This window comes from Microtus pennsylvanicus, chromosome 5 (assembly GCF_037038515.1).
Source record: "Microtus pennsylvanicus isolate mMicPen1 chromosome 5, mMicPen1.hap1, whole genome shotgun sequence".
Taxonomy (NCBI): Eukaryota; Metazoa; Chordata; class Mammalia; order Rodentia; family Cricetidae; genus Microtus; species Microtus pennsylvanicus.
Genome location: NC_134583.1, coordinates 64600322 through 64618978, shown reverse-complemented (window position 1 = coordinate 64618978; position 18657 = coordinate 64600322). Strand labels below are relative to the sequence as shown.

The 18657-nt window shown below is 46.6% G+C and overlaps 1 protein-coding gene across 7 annotated transcripts in view; it reads left to right on the top strand.

Annotated features, from left to right (window-relative positions):
* Positions 1-3045: 3045 nt before the first annotated feature.
* Positions 3046-18657, top strand: part of Arhgap17 (Rho GTPase activating protein 17) — a 98943-nt gene continuing 83331 nt past the window's right edge. For 4 of the 7 annotated variants that reach the window (XR_012910611.1, XM_075972120.1, XM_075972122.1 and 1 more), the window contains exon 1: positions 3063-3230. Coding sequence is in view for 6 of the 7 variants with exons in the window: in XM_075972120.1 (XP_075828235.1) it covers positions 3178-3230 (53 nt within the window). In the remaining variant the exon portion in view is untranslated. Of the gene's footprint in view, positions 3231-18657 lie in introns of all 7 variants that reach the window. The other 3 variants (XM_075972124.1, XM_075972125.1, XM_075972121.1) reach the window with 3 other exon arrangements.

Below are 18657 nucleotides of genomic sequence, written 5' to 3'. Positions count from 1 at the left end.
TGTGCCAGGCACATGCTTTTAATCCTAGCCCTTAGGAAGCAGAGGCAGAACCTCTAGGTTCAAGGCCAGCCTGGTTACATAGTGAGTTCCAGGACAGCCTGGGCTATATAGAGAAACTCTGTCTTGAAAAATCAAAACCAATCAACCAACCAACCAAACAAACAAACAAACGAAAAAAGCAACTTCATCTGTCAATGTTATGACCAAACTGACATTAAAAATCATGTCATCCACTTGTAAAGCTAATGCATGATAGGTATCGCAATGTTGTGGGATATTTTGATTGCATTCCTGAGACTGACAATAAAGTTTACTTTGAATCAGAGGGTGGAGCTTGTTACTAGTCCACCAAAGTTAGCCATAGAGGTTTTGGAGGACCGAGAACATATAGAGAGACACAGCAAGTAGTAGGGAGGGGTTTAGAAAGATTCTCAGTCCTTTTGGGTTGAGGAAGGGGAGAGGAGGTCACTGGTAGTTTCTCTGCCATTTCTCTGATCAATCAGGTTTTTACCCCATATCTGAATCTTGAGGGTTTTTTTTTAAATATTTATTTGTTATGTATACAATATTCTATCTGTGTGTATGCCTGCAGGCCAGAAAAGGGCACCAGACCTTACAGATGGTTGTGAGCCACCATATGGTTGCTGGGAATTGAACTCAGGACCTTTGGAAGAGCAGGCAATGCTCTTAACCGCTGAGCCATCTCTCCAGCCCATGTTTTTGTTTTTTAAATAAAGAATAAACCAACCCTTCACCACAACTGAAAGAAGACTGTCCAGTGGTCCCCGATATAATGAGAGCATCTGTTTTTCATTGTTGTTTTCCTTTGCAGCCCAGGCTGACCTGGAATTTGTGATCGTCCTGTCGCAGCTTCCCGAGTAGCTGCGATTTCAGGCCTGTGTCACCAAAGTCTAGTTTCGTGGTAGCATCTGAACGTAGTGACTCAATGGCTGACTCACGTTTGGCAAATGATTTAGAAGCCCCAGTGGGTCTTGCTTTAATAAGTCTTGTTGGGTGGGGTGGCATAAGCCTGTGATTCTAGCATTTGGCAGGTGGAGGCAAGAGGATTTAAATTTTAAGGCCATCCTCAGCTGCATGAGACTCCTTCTCAAGAAGCAAAACCTTATTTCAACTCTTTCTGTTGTAACTAATGTTGATGACTTGCCTGACTCAAGGCTTCACACTTGAGTTGTGATTGTTACAGATTTTTTTCTTCCTTCCTTCCTTCCTTCCTTCCTTCCTTCCTTCCTTCCTTCCTTCCTTTTTACGAGTCAGGGTTTCTCTGTGTAACAGTCCTAGCTGTCCTAGAACTCATTCTGTAGACTAGGCTGGCCTCGAACTTACTGAGATCCACCTGCCTTTGCCTCCCAAGTGCTGGGATTAAAGGCATGTGCCACAATTGCCTGGCTTTTGCTACAGATTTTTAAGTTTCTTGGTCCTTTGTTCTCCCCCTGTATTATAGTTACTTTGATCTCCATTGTGAGCAAATGCTGGACAAGATACAATCTGAGGGAGGAAAGGTTTAGTCTGATGTCGGCCATGATGAGGAAGGAGTAGGAGTATGATTCTGCTTGTAGGCCACACGCCCCCACGGTCAGAGACAGCAGAAGGCATTGATGGCTTCGGTTCAGCTAGCTTTCTCCTTTCCAGGCAGCTTGAGGCCACAGATCATGGAACACTGTGGCCTACATTTTGAGTGGATCTCCCCATCTCAATTACCCTAATGTAGATAATTCTTCACAGACATGGGCGGATATTTGTTTCTAAGGTGATTCTAGATCCTGTTGACACTTTAAAGTATCACAAAGCTTGTGAAGGAAGCCACAGCCCACTGGATGCAGGGAGTATTGTCTACACGGATCAAGGGCTGCAGAGCAAAGAGAACAAGGCTGTAGGTCAAAAAATGCACCTGGTTCAGTTGGAGCAAATGATCCCAGCAAGTTTTCTTGCCTCACTTTGCCTGTGGGACTATGGTCATTTAAGGCAGCAGGGACTCAGAGACTCGTGAGTGCAGAGTGAAGACCAGTCTCCTTTGGCTGAGGTCCTATGTGTGTATACTCAAGGGGTGGTCCTTATCTGATGGATCCTACTCTTTTAGCCTTTCTCGTGGACCAGTGAGCAGCTACTGAAAAGAGTCGCAGGCCTCCATGACTCTCTCTCTCTCTCTCTCTCTCTCTCTCTCTCTCGCTCGCTCGCTCGCTCGCTCTCTCTACTTTGCCCTTTGAGCAGGACAGAGGACAAGGGGTGCGACTGTTCAGGGCCTGGAGCTCCTCGCAGGGCTTCTTCGCTCCGCTTTCTAGCTGCCTCGCTCCTGTTCTGCTAGGATATACCCTGGTCTGATCTACCGCTCTAGGTTCGGTCTACCAGCTCAATTTAACTTCACTTAGTTCGGTTCTGCTCTCCCTCGCTTGACTCGCACACTCAATTAGGAGCACACCTTCTATTCGGCTTGGCTTGGCCCGGCTCCTCTCTTTCTAGGATGGCTCGGCTCGCGGGTCCGGCTGGACAAGGCCCCAGCTCTCTGTGTTCCGCCTTGAGCGACCAGACCCGGATCTACTGGGCTCACCCGAGTTCTAGCTGACCCCTCTAGAGTAGGTACCCAAGCTCGGCTCCGCTCGGCTTTTAACGCTGGGCACTAGCTAAGAATGGCCAGCATTCAGGGGCCCTCGCGGGTCTTGGCTCCGCCCTTCTTGGTTGAGCCACGCTCGTCTATCCCCGATTGGCTCAACTTCACCCTTCTCCGCTTGACGATTAGTTCAGCTCCACCCTTAAGTTCGCCTAGCTTCCCTTGGTCTTGCTCGGCCAGATTTCTCTGGTTTCGGCCCGGCTCTGACCGGCACGGTTCGACTCCACCTATCTGACTTCGGACCCGTTCGGCTTGGCCCCACCCACCTCCTTTGGGCCGCCCTGATTGGCTTAGCTCCACCCATCTCGGGTCCGTTCGCACCTGCTCGACTCCACCCCTCTAGTTTCGGCCTTGTTCGGCTCGGCTCGGCTTCACTCGGTCGGTCGAGCAGAAGGGGCGGGCGGCCGAGCTGGAAGTGACGCGGCGAGGGCGGGGCCGAACTGTATGCTCCGTCGCCGCCTCCCGGGCCGGGAAGCGATGTAGGAACCGCCAGACAGTCCCCAGCTCTCCCCGGCCAGAGCCCCGCGGCCTGCCGCCGTCGCGCCGCCGCCATGAAGAAGCAATTCAATCGCATGAAGCAGCTGGCCAACCAGACTGTCGGCAGGCGAGTGCGCGGGGCGCGCCGGCGGGGGGCGCGCGGGGGGCGGGCCGGTCCTGCGCGCGACGAGCCGGGGAACGGGGAGAACCGGGCGCGGCCCGGCCTGGGCCAGCCGGGCGGGGGTCTGCGCCAAGCTGCGGCTTGGGCGCTGCCCATTGTCCTGCCCAGAGAAACATCGCCCTCGGGAGACCCCCGCGAGCCTTTACTGCCCTGTGTCCCCGCCAGCCCGAGCTCTCCGCCTGCCGCGAAAACTCCGCAAACTTGTGTTCCTAACGCAGTGCCAGGCGCGCAGCTTTGGGGGCGGCGTTCCCAGGCTCTCCCCGCCGACCCGCTGTTGCAGCCTTTCTTCTCCCAGAAGACCTGAAGGGGTGTTAGACCAGAGAAGTTCAGTCTCCCTGTGAAGGAGTCGAGAAGTGCGATCTCAAAATCTAGACTATTGGGAACTTGTTGCTAGTTCTTGACGTTCAGAAGTTTGGAAAGGGAAAAGGATGTCTTTTCTCATCTTGGATGTGGAAACAGATATTTTGTGTTTCTTTGATACTGCAGGAGTGCTTGACAGGAAACACTGATTTTTTTTTTTTAATGAAAGAATACAGGAGGGACTGCACATGGGTGGCTGTAGAACAGGAACGATGTGTGCGGTTTTTAGAGCTCCAGGAGGCTGTTGTCGTGTGCTGTGCTATCTGCAACAAATATTTCAAGGTCTTGCAGGGCGGATAGCCGGGTAGCCGTGCTGAACCAATTTGCTGTTTATTCTGCACGGAGATAGATGAATTTTTTTCGTAGCTCTCGCTCTTTCCCTCCTCCCCTGACAGTTAAGGGGAGTTTGGTTTGGTTGAAGCACGTGAGACACTTCTTTTTTTTATGTGTAGGAAAATACTTTTACTTCCTCTTGAGTTTTCTAAATTTGCTTTTTAGAATGTTTCGTTTCCCTCAACTTTCTGCTAAGTTTTGTTACGAAGTTTCAAAAAAAACCCCGTCTTGTAATTTTGGTATGCATTATCTTTTATCCAGAATCAGATCCTGCCCCTTAAACCCACACGTCTATTTTTCTGTTGCTTGTAGAATTAAGAAAGAGGAAGATCAAGGCAAATAATCCTAATGGCTCAAATAAAAATATTATATAAAAATAATAATTTATGTTTTGTACCCCTTTCTCAGCAGTACGCATGGCAGAATCAAAACTTAGTGAATACCAAGATATATTATTTGTTAGATCGTTTTTATTTCTTAATTAATTAATTTATTAGGTTTTGTATTGTGTGCAAAAAGGGATAACTGCTGTTTCTATGTAAAGTTCTGAGAGCTTTCTATCTTTAAAGCTATTTAGAGTTCTGTGGACTCCTGCTTCCCCTTAGCCTCCCTTCCTACTTTTACATTCCAGCCGTGCCTACCCACTTTCAGTTTCCCTGAGAGCCCTTTAAGCATTATCCTCTTCCTGGACATCCCGGAAGCCTCTTTCCTCACATCTAGCTGATAGACACCTCTTAGGGATTCTTCGGGTCTCTCGGCGTTAGATAGTCTCTGTGTCCTGTGAAGATCCATGATGCCCCAGATGGGCACCGTCATGATACCGCTTTTCTATAATCAAACTGCAGCCTTACCTGCTTGAGTCGCCTGTCGGACTGAGCACCCTGAGTGTCTTTCCTGTGTGTCTTTGATTCCCAAGGCTTGTGACCCTTATCCCATGACAGATGGGCTGTCGAAATGGTTAATTCCAGGAGTCTGGCTCTTGACTACATTGCCCGGTGCTGTGGGATTAAGTATGGGAAAATGTGAACAGGATAGAGTGGTGGTGATTCATACTGGGACAGTAATTCTGGCCCTGACCTTTGACTCTGTTTAAAAATCTTTATTACTAGATGCCAGTGGAAGCTGCAGCTATTGCCGAGCTGTAAGGGTGTGGCAGTTGTGAGACTCAAGTCAGAACATCTGTTTTTACTGGGGAGAAAACCTGTTGCTCTCTTGCTGTCGATTTCCTAGGCCGATCTCTCTCTCTCTCTCTCTCTCTCTCTCTCTCTCTCTCTCTCTCTCTGTGTGTGTGTGTGTGTGTGTGTGTGTGTATTCCTGTTTAACCCTACGTGGTAGAAAAAAAATGGGAGGACAGAGCTGAGAATTATTATTGAATGGAGCCAGATGGTTGATAGACACCGGAAGCAGACATGGGTGTAATTTAGTTCAAAGATCAATGCTTTTCTAGCACAGATTTCTCCCAGCCGTGATCTGTATAGAGAAGGAATTTATATATGTGAAAGCCCACTGTTAGTTTGTAGAGTTCTAGATGGCGCCTTGCAGGGAGGTATTCCTGTAGGATGGAATACTTGGGAGTAGCTCCACCATAAAGTTTCATGGGACCAGCAGGTGGAGGATTAGTAATGCCAAGAAAGGATGAGCTATCATGATGCAATGTGTGTACAGAGGATGGATGAGTCTATTGGTGATGTGAGCAAGGCTTATGATGTGGGTGCCCTAAAGAAGAGTAATGGGGAGGGTTGGTTTTGCCCACCTGCTCTTTGGTGAGTCAGATATTCAGTGGACACTGAGACCTTAATGCATTCCGCCGCGCGACAGTAAAGAATCAGATAAATACAGGATTTCTGCCCTGGAGCTGCTCAGTAGATCTGTGGAGGAGATAGGCAAGCCCCACATAATTGTAAACATAAGATAAGCACTTTCGGAGGAGAGCTAGTACACAGAGGAGAACCTGTCTGCCGCTGGATGGAGGAGGCCACAAAAGCTGCACACTGGAGATGTGCAGGGCCTTTTGTTTCCTTCTGCCTTCCAGTACTTCTTTCAGATTTTCTTGTAATGATTAGGTTTCTTCTGGTGATGAGAAAACACAATTCAAGGTGCCTGAGCAGGAAGGAAGTCATTGACTTGTGAGCCGGAGTCCAGACAGCGCAGCTTTTGTTGAGACAGTCTCACTGTGTAGCCCAGGAGTCCCAGTCCTCCTGCCCCAGCCACACCAGTGTTGGATTTGGTAGCATCCAGGAAGGCTTACTCTTTAGACAGGCTGGGTTCACAGACTTTCATTATCCTCAGCACAAGTCTCAGAGGAAAAAAATACTTTGTGACTGTGACCAAAGCCCCGGGATTGGCTCTCTTTCTGGGTCACATGCCTTTCCTGGGAAATGGAATGGACTTAACCCCACCCAGAGAGTGTAGGAGTGCTGGTTCCCCAAGGTAAACTGGGGTGCTGTTACAAGCAGAAGGAGAATGGGCAGACTCTGATTAGGCAAGCAAGAAAAACCCCACAGGGCTTTTCCAGTCTTGCTGTGGAAACGGAGAGGCATTCTCTCTGGAAAACTCTTAGCTTCAGTTAATCTCGTGGAGGCGGATGGTATACCAGGGGATCAGGATGGTGGCAGATGGAGAATGCTGTCCGGAGCTGAGGAGGCTGTCCCGGAGGATGAGAAGTATGAAGTGAGGAGATGCATGTGTCAAGAGAGGAACTGGAGGGATGTAGTTAGGAGCATCTCCCTGGCAGAGTCTGCCCCACGGGAGTTATCCGAGTGCTGTCGTTGCTAAGTCAGGGCCGGGGAAGGACTACAGAGAACCTGGAAGGCAAGTTCTGATTATGGGGACTATGGGAATGTGGGTCCCAACTTCTGGAGTTCTCAGGAAGATGCCGGAAATGTAGATTGTGGTGACCATTAGATGGCATTTAACTCAAGTTAAACAAGCACTGTAACACGACACGACACAAAACTGTGTGGTCAGTGGCTCTGTGCTGGCATCTGCTTATCTCAGAGGACCTGGGAGTTACCTCTTTTTGGTTCCTTCTTTACCTGATACCATGGCATCGTTGGTTCTCTAACTTTGTTGGGGAGCTCATTTTCTTTTGCCAAGACCTTTATTAGGGCCTCAGTAATTATTTCACCTTTCTACAGTGTGTTTTTACCAAGGGCTGTGCCCCCCCTCCTGGCCTGGTTCTCACCCACAGCGCCTACCATTTATATTTTATGAAGGAGGACAAATGACTCGCCTGGTTGGCACAGCGACTAAGTGACCCATGCAGAACATGGTGTGGGGCTTCTGCCCCTGCAGCCCATGTCCTTCTGACCACAGAACTCAGGCTGCCCTTTCACCAGGAAGGGTGTCATGTTTATGAACAAACATCTTAAACATCTTCCATGATCGTTAACCCAATGCCCTCCTTCTCATAAGGAGTTTCCCTGAATTCTCCCAGCAGCTCTGGAGTGATGTGTTCATTCTCGATTTAACAATAAGGAAGCCAGAGATCAAAGAGGTCATGGAGCTGGTCCGTGACAGAGTTGTGGCTCCAAACTGGATTTGTGCTGTTGAAGCGGACATGTGTGGTGCTTCATTCATCTTCAGAGCTGCCTCCATCAGATCTCGGAAGCTGTGTGCGATGCTGCTGTAACTCAGTGGCTCTCAACCTGAGGCTGTGTTTCCTCAGGGGACCCTGGGCCTATCTGGAGGCTTTTAGAGGCTTTGCTGAGGGCAAGAGCTCTGCCACTGAGCCATTATTCAGCCTTGATTGTTATGACTTGGGTAGGTGGGGACAGTGTTGCTGCTGGCATTTTTTGCTGGCATCTGGTGGGTTGAGGCTGCAAATCCTGAACAGTGCCAACAGCAAGGAATTGTACAGTACCAGCTGCCTTGGTGCGGAGGTTTAGAAACCCGACTTAGTCCTCCTCAGTGTTCTGGGTATGTGAGTGGTCACAGCCCAAGGTGGCAGACTATTGGCTTGCGGGTCATAGATGCATTCTGTTCATTTTATTCAGTGCTTATTCATGTATTGTTAACTTTAAAGATTTAGTGCTTCTCCTCTGAAAAATATGGATCTTGTGCTTCTTCTAGAAGAATCTTGGAAATTCTGTCAGTATCAAATATCCCTGTCTAGTACAGGTCCTGGAGCCAGCTGCAGCTTTCACATTGTAGGCATCCACTCCCCGCGTGCGCAGCCCGTAGCTAGTGGGCTTTACCTCTTTATAGTCCTTGCTGACCTCTTCCTCATCATTGAGATCCAAGGAGCCTTTCCAGGAGCAGAGGCAGCCGTCCGTTAGCCAGAAGACATTGCTACCTGCTGATATCACAGTGGTCCCCTGGCACCGTGTTGATAAAACTCTGTGAGGCAGCACTTCCTGTGCGTGTCTCTCACACACCAGCTGCTTGCTTTGCCTGCCATAGCATCTGCTTCTCACTAATTAACGGCTTCTTTCCTCTCCTTGGGTTTCACTTTACCTCTCCCCCAGAGATCTCTGAACCCAAGGAAATCTAGGTACCAAGCCCAGTGGCTTCCACCCAGCCTCCAATACAGCAGGAGTGGGGAAAAGATCCACATCTGGGTATCTTCTTTGTTGGATCATCTGAGGTCGCCTTGGGTGGGTTGCAGGTTGAGGAATTCTAGAATACTAAACAGCCTATTTACAGGTGTATGACAATCCATCTCCCTCTGGGGAGTCGGGGGAGTTAAAAACAGCCACAGAAGGATGTGGTCACCTAGCATCAGCTTTATTTATGACGACAACATGGGACTCATGAATCACCCCATGACACAAGTTCCTGGTGCTGGGCACCACCCTGCATGGTTTGCAGTTGTAATGGAGGGTGCACCATGCCTACTATGGAATACTTTGTATGTATCATTCTGTTTCTAAACGTAGGTGGATACCATGGTAACCAAGTAAAAATCCACTGAAACAAGTTATTTCATTCCATCTACTTGGCATCTAATTTCCTGAAGGCCTAAGGACCCACAGTTCCAGATGTGAAACCCTTGAGGCCTTTGTTTTTGTTTTGACAAAAGGGTCTTGCTCTATAGGCCATCATGGCTTTGAACTCCTGATTGTCCTACCTCAGCCTCCTAAATGCTGTGATGACAGGCATGCCTTTTTGTCACCTTCAGACAAGTTTCAGATTTCAGAACTTTTCAGGCCCTGGAGTAGTGTGCATATATGCTGGTATTATAGATAACCACCAGCTGAGTCTTGAGTAACAGCTTCAAACCCATCCTGTTTCTGTAGCAAAACGTGTACATATAATTATCCCAAAGGACATAGAAAACTGTAGCTGCCCATGGTAGCTTCTAGTCATCACAGGTCAAGTTTATAGTCAGTGGATTTCAAGTATGCCTGGTAAGTTTCAAATTTAATTTTATTTTTGCCCCACCGCCATGAAAAGGATTGTGGATCTATTCTAGTTATAGTAATGTACCTATATGAATGACTGTAAGTCTTTCATTTCAAATACTGCTTTCCTTACTTCAAGAGATCAGAAACTACAATTAATAGTGTATGAGCAGGGATCACAAACTCAAGTGCCCGGGCAGATAAAGAAATGGAGTGGGAGTGGGTTTGAGAACAGGGAGTGGTGGGGGCTATTGAACACTTATCCATTTAAAGAGGGGGTTACTTTTTACCTTCAGCCAATTGTTGCCTTGGTAAACGTACATACATCTCTCTTTTTAAAAGAGAGGGACAGACATGTATTTTGTAAGTGTGAGTGCTTGTGCATCTATATGTGCACCACATACATGCAGGAGCCTTCAGAGGTCAGAGAAGGCACCAGATCCCCTGGAACTGGAGTTACAAATGGCTGTGAGCTACCATGTGGGTACTGAAAACTAAACCTAGGTCATCTGCAAGAACAGCAAGTGGTTTTACCTATCCTGAGCCATCTCTCCAGCCCCCTCACATCTCCCATTTTCAATGATGCAGCAGAATGCTGATTTTTCTGTAAAGTTTTATGATACCTAAGTGTTAGCAACTAAAAAGAAAAACTCTATTCATGTAAACCAAAGAAAACATATCTGCAAACTTTATCTGGCTTTGGGCCGTCTGCTTTGACCTCTAGCTTAGAGACTGATACTTGTGGCATGAAAAGTTGTCTGGTGGTAGTAGTTAGCTACTTCTTCTTCTTCTTCTTTTTTTTTTTTTGATTTTCGAGACAAGGTTTCTCTGTAGTTTTGGTTCCTGTCCTGGAACTAGCTCTTGTAGACCAGGCTGGCCTCGAACTCACAGAGATCCGCCTGCCTCTGCCTCCCGAGTGCTGGGATTAAAGGCGTGCGCCACCACTGCCCAGCTAGTTAGCTACTTCTTAAGATGTAGATGGCTAATTTGTTAGTCATATATTATTTTTATATATGTGTTACTTTTATATGAAATACCTTCTAAGAAGAAGAAAACAAAAAATGTTGGTAGGTATTTTATTTTAGAACTGCCTTATTTTCTAGACAGTTGGACTTAAAGTTATTTACCTTAGAAAAGGTAATGAAAGCCTACTTTAAAAAGAGGAATCCTTGGAGCTGGAGAGAGGGCTCAGACCTTAAGAGTACTTCCTGCTCTTCCAGAGGACTGGGTTCCTAGCACCAAAAGGTCTGCTCACAGCTGTCTGTAACTCTAGTCCACGGTATACAGTATCCCCTTCTGGCCTGGACACTGCATACACCTGCTGTACATAGATACATAATACATACATACATACATACTACATGTAGGCAAAGCGCTTACAAACATAAAAAATAAATCTTTAAAAATGAGACACCTTTAAAAAAAAAAGAATGAGTTAAGAAAGGTTGTGCTATGCTATTCCTCCATTTCCAGGAGCATAATGGTCCTAGAAAACACTGCACACTCGTATATTTGTCACTGGGTACCTTTAGTATTGGTCTAGGATGCTCAGGTATCAGAAAATGCTATAGTGTTTGCATATAGCCATTGCTATTGTCCTATGTATTTTAAATCATCTCTGGATTACTTAGTATAATTAGTGCATTGTAAATACTATATAAATGTTATGCTGTATATTTTAGGGAAGAATGGTAAAGGAAAAATCTGTTGAGGACGAAAGTAATTTTCCCTGAAGTATTTCATACCCAGGTTGGTTGAATCCATACATGGGAATACAGAGGAAAGCCAACTATAGTGGCACTATAGAAGCGCTGTTGGTTGCTTCTCCTCCCAAACCATTCCCTGGGTGACCTCAGCCCCATAACTCTCACTTCTTGGTTGATGGTTTGCAGTTTTTTTTTGTTTGCTTGTTTGTTATTAGGGACAGGGTTTCTCTGTAGCTTTGGAGCCTGTCCTGGAACTAGCTCTTGTAGACCAGGCTGGCTTCGAACACACAGAGATCCACCTGCCTCCGCCTCCCGAGTGCTGGGATTAAAGGTGTGTACCACCGCCGCCTGACTGATAGTTTGTAGTTTTAAGATCTGGTTGGTCCTGGCTTCACTTCACTCCCAGGTGATACTGCCATCTTAGTCTTGAACATCTCTGGCTAAGTGTGCTGCAGAAATTGAACTCATCATGACCTTCATCTTAAATTCTCATTTTCTTAACTTTCCTACACGATGGATCACCAGACTTGCCTCAGGCTGAATCTAATCCATCCTGTTTTGTCAAAGGAGGCTTTTTGCAACAAGCATAGTCATACACTACAATACTAGGGTTGAGTCATTAGAACGGTGACCTGGTTGGCCCATAGAACCCAGAGAGTTTACAGTGAGTTTGCTGGGCTGGGTATGCTGCTCACCAGTGAGTGCTTCTGTGGCATATGTGAAGCCCAGAGTTCTGTCCTCATTGACCATAAAACAGAACAAAAATTTTTCTTCCTTCTCCAAGGACACAAATGCCATCACAGCCCCCAGCAAGCGGTTCTGCAAGTCCTGTTTCTCCCCTACATTTTACATCCTGCTATCACTGTCATGAGCTTCCTATTCTTTTTTTTTTTTTTTTTTTTTTTAGTTTTAGTTTTAGTTTCTTGAAAACAGGGTTTCTCTTTGTAGCCCTGGCTGTCCTGGAACTGGCTCTGTAGACCAGCTGGCCTTGAACTTTGCCTGCCTCTGCCTCCTAAGTGCTGGGATTAAAGTTATTACACGCCCCCCCCCCCCCCGCTGCCCCCCAGCTTCCTGTTCTGATCCTTTCACGTGGTTTCTGTTCTTCATGGACATCCTTCCTGTCACCTTAGTCAGCTCTCATTTTTCTCCTGAACTGAAGATTGTCTTCCAACTAGTTTGCTGCCGAAGGGAGCGCAGCAGTAAATTGTGCGGAGCAATATGCTCTGGAATAGTTTGCAGCTAAGGCAAATTCCAGAAGATAGAACAGATCCGTGGAAAGCTTCTGTGTTGGATGAGGAACTGTGTTGAGTGGGTAGCTCCGAATTGCTGCACGTGAAGGAGAGCATGTTTACCGTGGAAACAGTGTCCAATCTCTTTCAGTTAGTGGTAAGGACTGGAGATTCTGGGCCACGCCCTTTCAGTGATTCCTGGTTTGGGTTTCCCTATTACTGGATATTGACTGCTGAAGAAGTTTCTCTCTTCTCCTCCCTCCCCACAGTTTTTCTTTTTAGGCGTCTGCCTTATCAGAGATGCTTTGTCTAGCCATCCGTTTGGTCTCTCCTTTAATATTTCATCAGCTTTTCTTCTCTAGTTTCTCCTCTGTCACATGAGTCAAAGAGTGCTTTATAAATGCTTTACATCATAAGTCACAGGACAAGTCAAGAGGGACTCAGATGAACACAAATATTTATATCAACGCATGTTGAGAGATGCAGGGAGGGTCTTTCAGCTACCTGTCACTCGGCAGTGTACACATTTAGAAGTCCACCAGCTTGGATTTCACATGGTCATTGGATACTTGCAGATGTATGGGCTGGAGTGGCTGATTGAAACCAAACCCGGCCATACCTGAAGGAATACACTGGAGTACTTCACTCACTTTATATGGGGGGGGGGGATGTCTAGGATTGAGGATGTTGGGTGTAGCACAGAGATCTCTGACATGTGGCTGGAGGGGCATGTCTTCAGTTAGGGCCTCTCTGGATACAGACTCATGGAGATAGTAGGTGACAACAGAATTGCAACAGGTCAGACATAAACTTAGGGGACCTGACCCTGTGTATTCTGTCCTTTAATGTCTTCTGCTTATAAATCAGAAAGACAGCTGTGTCTGCTTCTTAGCACTTGTTTTATGGTCGCTTGGGTAGAGGACGGCCGTTGGCATGCACTGACAGTGTAGAGTGTAGCTTCCTTCTTGAAGCTTTCAGAAACATTAGAATTGCTGTGTCCTTAAAAAAAAAACCAACCTGATATTAACTGATTACATCTTTCCTCCCAGGAGAAATTTGGTTGCTCATTGAAATTCCATTGTGTTGTTATTATATTTATTGTAGTGCACTTTTAATTTTCTGTACTTGTTTCTTTTTAAAAGAAGATTTTTGATAATTTTATTCATGTATATAATGGGTTTCACTTAGCCCCTACTTTCATAGCTTTTGTATGTGACCCACTTAGCTTAATCATGATTGTTTGCATGAGCAGGAATAGGCTAGAAAGAATGATACCCCCTCCACTAACAGCCGTTAACTGCCCGCAGTGCTTCATGGTGAACAGGGCCTCACAGAGTCCTCTGTCATGCATGATGGTGATTGCCCAGTTTTCAGCAGGTTTATGCCTCTCTTCAGACAATGGTAAGACCCTCATTGTGATTGCATCTGGGTATGTTAGCAGGTAATAATATACTTGTCACACCTTCTAAACTCCCAGATGTCAAGATGAAAAATATAGTCTTTGACCACTACCACCAACTCCTGGAGACAGGCAGTGTTCATAGCTTGCGCCTTTTTGCAGCCTGTTGTTAATTTCCTTTTCCAATTTGAAGAGATCATGGTTTGCAGACTACTGCAATCAGATTTGGGGGCCCTTTTGTGTGGCAGCTCAGAAAGTGAAGATGATGCTTTTGGGCTTGAAGTCTGGGAGCAGGTATGGCTAGGAAACTGTGGCACGAGGCCGAGAGGTGAGGACAAGCAGACCTAAGGTGACAGACAGCACCTCAGATAGGGGAAATAGTGCTACAGTGTTCAAGCTGCAGAGGAAGGACAGGGAGAGGTGAGGACAAGCAGACCTAAGGCCATAGCACCTCAGATAGGGGAAATAGTGCTACAGTGTTCAAGCTGCAGAGGAAGGACAGGGAGAGGTGAGGACAAGCAGACCTAAGGCCATAGCACCTCAGACAGTGCTACAGTGTTCAAGCTGCAAAGAGAGCAAGGACAGGGAGAGGTGAGGACAGTGAGGCACAGCTGCTCCTTGCTGACACAGGCTCCTGGGTGACTCTTCACCTCTGTGTTGTGTGTCTCGTGCTCCTCTTTCTTATGGTCTTCTGCTGGCCCCTGTTGCTCCCACTGCTTCGGGATCAGCAAATGTGTGAGCGCCAGTTCTGCACTGTCTCAGGGACTGGTGGTCACAATCTGCTGTAGGGATTTTTAATCAGGATTTTAGCCAGTCCTTTTCATATGATCATTTTCAGTTTTGTGTCTTTTCTAGCTTCTAAGGAATTTAAAATTCTGATTGTTTGGAGATGGCACTCATTAAAATATTAATTGGGCTAGGTGTGGTAGTGGTATATGCCAGAATCCCAGGACGCAGGAGGCAGAAACAGGAAAATGGTGAATTCCTGGCAGCCTGAGCTAGTGACCACTTGTCTGAAAAATAAAATAAATAAACCAATAGTAGTATTTATTGGGTACCTACTCTGTGTGAAGCCCTAAGTTGTTGTTGTTGGTTAAAGACTAGGCCGTAATTTATTTTGGTACAAAAATAATTTATTTACCAGAAATGTATGATTTAGTAATCTGTGGGCTGAAAGCTTCAGGAAGACTTGGTAAAGGCAGATCTACCTGGGGTCATAGGGAGACTGGGCATGGCACTTCTTTTCATATAATACAGACTTTTATGTGCTTTCCAGATGTTTTCTTTTTTCATTCATTCTATCTATCTATCTATCTATCTATCTATCTATCTATCTATCTATCTATCTATCTATCTATCCATCCCTTCATCCCTCCATCCACTCATCCATCTCTTCTCTCTCTCTCTCTCTCTCTCTCTCTCTCTCTCTCTCTCTCTCTCTCTCTCTCTGTGTGTGTGTGTGTGTTGCTGTATCCTTATTTGTATTGTTGTTGTGTGGAAGGTCTGTGAGTCTATTCCTACCTGGCTTTGCAGAAGCATCAGGAGTACTTGAATCCTGTTTTACTTAGAGTTTCTATTGCTTCAGTAAAATACCATGACCAAAAGGCAAATTGGGGAGGAAAGGGTTTATTGGGCTTACTTTTCCATGTTGTAGTCCACCATTGACAGAAGCCAGGACAGGAACTCAAAACAGGGCAGGATCTTGGAGGCAGGAGCTGATGCAGAGGCCACGGAGGGGTGCTGCTACTGACTTGCTCCTCATGGCTTGATCAGTCTACTTTCCTACAGACTCCAAGATCCTGTTATGGCACCACTCACAATGGGTTGGGCCCTCTCCCATCAATCACTAATAAAGAAAATGCCTCATAGACTTGCCTGCAGACCAATTTTTTTTAAAATTATCTTTTAAAAGAAGATTTACTTATTATGTGTACAGTGTTCTGCCTACATGTATGCCTGCACAACAGAAGAGCACACCAGATATAGATGGTTGTAAGCCACCATGTTCTTGCTGGGAACTGAACTCAAGACCACTGAACCATCTCTCCAGCTCATATAGCCCAATCGCCCAATTTTTTTTTTTTTGGCAGGGTTTCTCTAGCTTTGGAGCCTGTTCTGAAACTAGCTCTTGTAGACCAGGCTGGCCTCAAACTCACAGAGATCTGCCTGCCTCTGCCTCCTGAGAGCTAGGATTAAAGGCGTGTGCCCCCATCGCCCTATAGCCCAATCTTATAGAGGCATTTTTTTAGATGATGTTCCCTTCTCTCAGATGATTTTAGCTTGTATCAAGTTGACATGAAACTCTCCAGCACCAATCCTACTGAAATGCAGGTGTTATAATCTGGGTTACTCATGAAGCCTGTAAGCATCGCTCCCTTAAGACACAGCGTGTAGTGTGTCTCCCTATTTGAGTCCAACTATAAGGCTTGCAGATGAGTATTTTTGCTGAAGAAAGCAAACTTGTCTCTTAATGATACTTCCAGAGCCAATTGGGAAAAGGGGAGCCCAACATGTTGACCAGTCAGATCATACTGGAATGTGATATTCTTATGGGTAAATCTGAGAATAAACATAGCAGATATGCTTCTCAAATGTTGCCTGCATTTGGAGGGGCTGAGATGAACTGAAGAAAAACTGAAGAAAAGGGCCAATAGGCAGGTGAAAGTGAGGTTTGTAAACTAGGAGAGAGAGCATCCTTCATTGTAGGAGCAGTGGGCCGCTTCCTGCCACCCAGCTCCCAGCCGCCTGGTTAGCTTATGCCCCAAAATAACAACACACAAATTGTATTCTTTTAAACACTGCTTGGCCCGTTAGTTCTAGCCTCTTATTGGCTAGTTCTCACATCTTGATTAACCCATTTCTAATAATCTGTGTAGCACCACGAGGTGGTGGCTTACAGGGAAAGATTCAGCATGTCTGACCTGGCGGCTGACTCCATCATGTCTGCCCTCACTTCCCTTCTTCCCAGCATTCTGTTCTGTCTACACCACCCACCTATGTTCTGACCTATCAGGCCAAGCAGTTTCTTTATTAATTAACCAATGAAAGCAACAGATAGACAAATGACCTTCCCACATGAGGGTGACTGGACCTCTGCCCTCAGAAGAGTGGAAATGGTAGCGTGCGCTGGGAAGAAGGCCTCAGCTGGACTGACAGGTTTGCGTCTCACTTTTTGACATTTCTCGTTTTGGGACTTAGCTCTCACGTCCCAGGTGATCTCATCCAGCTCTTTCTAGGAACCATTCCTTGCTGGAGGCTTGGAATATGCGTTTCTAATAGGAAGGTAGAGGGTGACTATGTATTCCATTTACTTGTGTGTATGTATAGGGGTCGGAGCGGGAGACAGTGTCTCACTGCGTAGCCCAGGCTGGACTGGGATTGACATGTAGCCAAGGCTGGCCTAGCCCAGAACTCCTGGCAGCCCTTCTGCTTCAGCCTTCCAAGTGTTTGGATGGCAGCCATACACCACTGTAGTCAGCTGTGAACTGTGCATTTCCTCTCACAGTCGCATGGGCCGAGTCCATTTTACATGGCCCACTTGTTCTGTGTCTGCCTGGCAGGATGCTGAGTTTTTCCTAGTCTGACTATGGAGAAAACCAGTGAACTTCAGACAAGGAACTGCAAGATGAGCAATGGTAAAGCACTTGCAATGGATTATTGGTGGAGGAACTAGTTAGCAAGTCACAAGGCAATAGACTTAATTGTAGGCTCTGACTGCTAGGGCATCCTTCAATAGAGGCTTTGCTGAAGATTTTAGGTAGAGGTTGTAACAGTTCTCAGGTCCGAACTCCTTTCACTCTCCAAGAGGAGCTGTTTGTAATTTCACAGGCTCCAGAGGTATCAAGGCCATGGGCAAGAGCTTTAAGGTGAGCTACTCCCCCTCTTCCAGTCTGGCAGCTCAGCAAACCCAGCAGTTCTTGAAGAAGCTCAGCCAGAGCTCGTGTTGTGGCCGCTCTCTGGAGAGATGCCATAGCAGCGTTCACGTCCATGTGGGTCTCTGCTCTTTCACCAGTTTCTAGAACACTTGCTCACATGTTAGATGTGAGCTCCCCCCAAGCAGAAGTGTTCCCTCTGGGAGGAGAATTCCTAGTCATCAAGTCATTTCCCGGCAGAATCGCCTTTCTTCAGGCGAGTTGCCTGAGGTATTTTAAAGATCTGGCTGTGGTGTGTAGTGAGTGTGCTGAACTTGAGCCGAGGAGCTGAGGTGCCCCCATGCCCATCTCCAGCCTGCCAGCACATCCTCTCTCTCCCTCTTCACCTCGCCTTCCCTCTTCCCTTCCTCTCTTTTCCCCTCCATCCCCTTTTTCCCCCCACTCTCTCTTTCCCTACCCTGCCCCCTTTCTTCCTCTCACCTTGGCCTGGTCTGCCTCTGCTGTGCTTCAGGGGCTCCTGACGTCACGGTGGAACGAGCCCTGGTATGTTTAAGACATGCATTTGTGATAAAGAGGTATCACAAGACAGTAAGGAAATGGCCTGAGACAACGGGTTAGCATTGGTTGGGGACCAGTCAGGTTAGATTTCACCTCACCATCGTATGCCAAAGTAAACCCCAAATGGATTAAGAGTTTTATACAGTGCCTGGGTGTTGCACGGAGAGCGGGCCCTTGTTCTGTCCTGGCCGCTTGGCTAGCTTACACCCCAAATAACCACACAGAAACTGTATTCATTAAATTACTCTTTGGCCCATTAGCTCTAGTTTCTTATTGGCTAATTCTTACATCTTAATTTAACGCATTTCTATTAATCTGTGTATCGCCACATGACTGGCTTACCAGCAAGATTCTAACCAGTGTCCGTCTCAGGCAGGAGATCCATGGTGTCTCTCACTCTGCCCTTCTTTCCAGCATTCAGTTCTGTCTTCTCCAAGCCTATCTAAGTTCTTCTCTATCAAAAGGCCAGGGCAGTTTCTTTATTCAACCAGTGAAAGCAACACATAAACAGAAGGACCTCCTGCACCACCTGGGAGCAGTTCAGTGTTTGAGAACCTGCCTAACATGCTTGAAG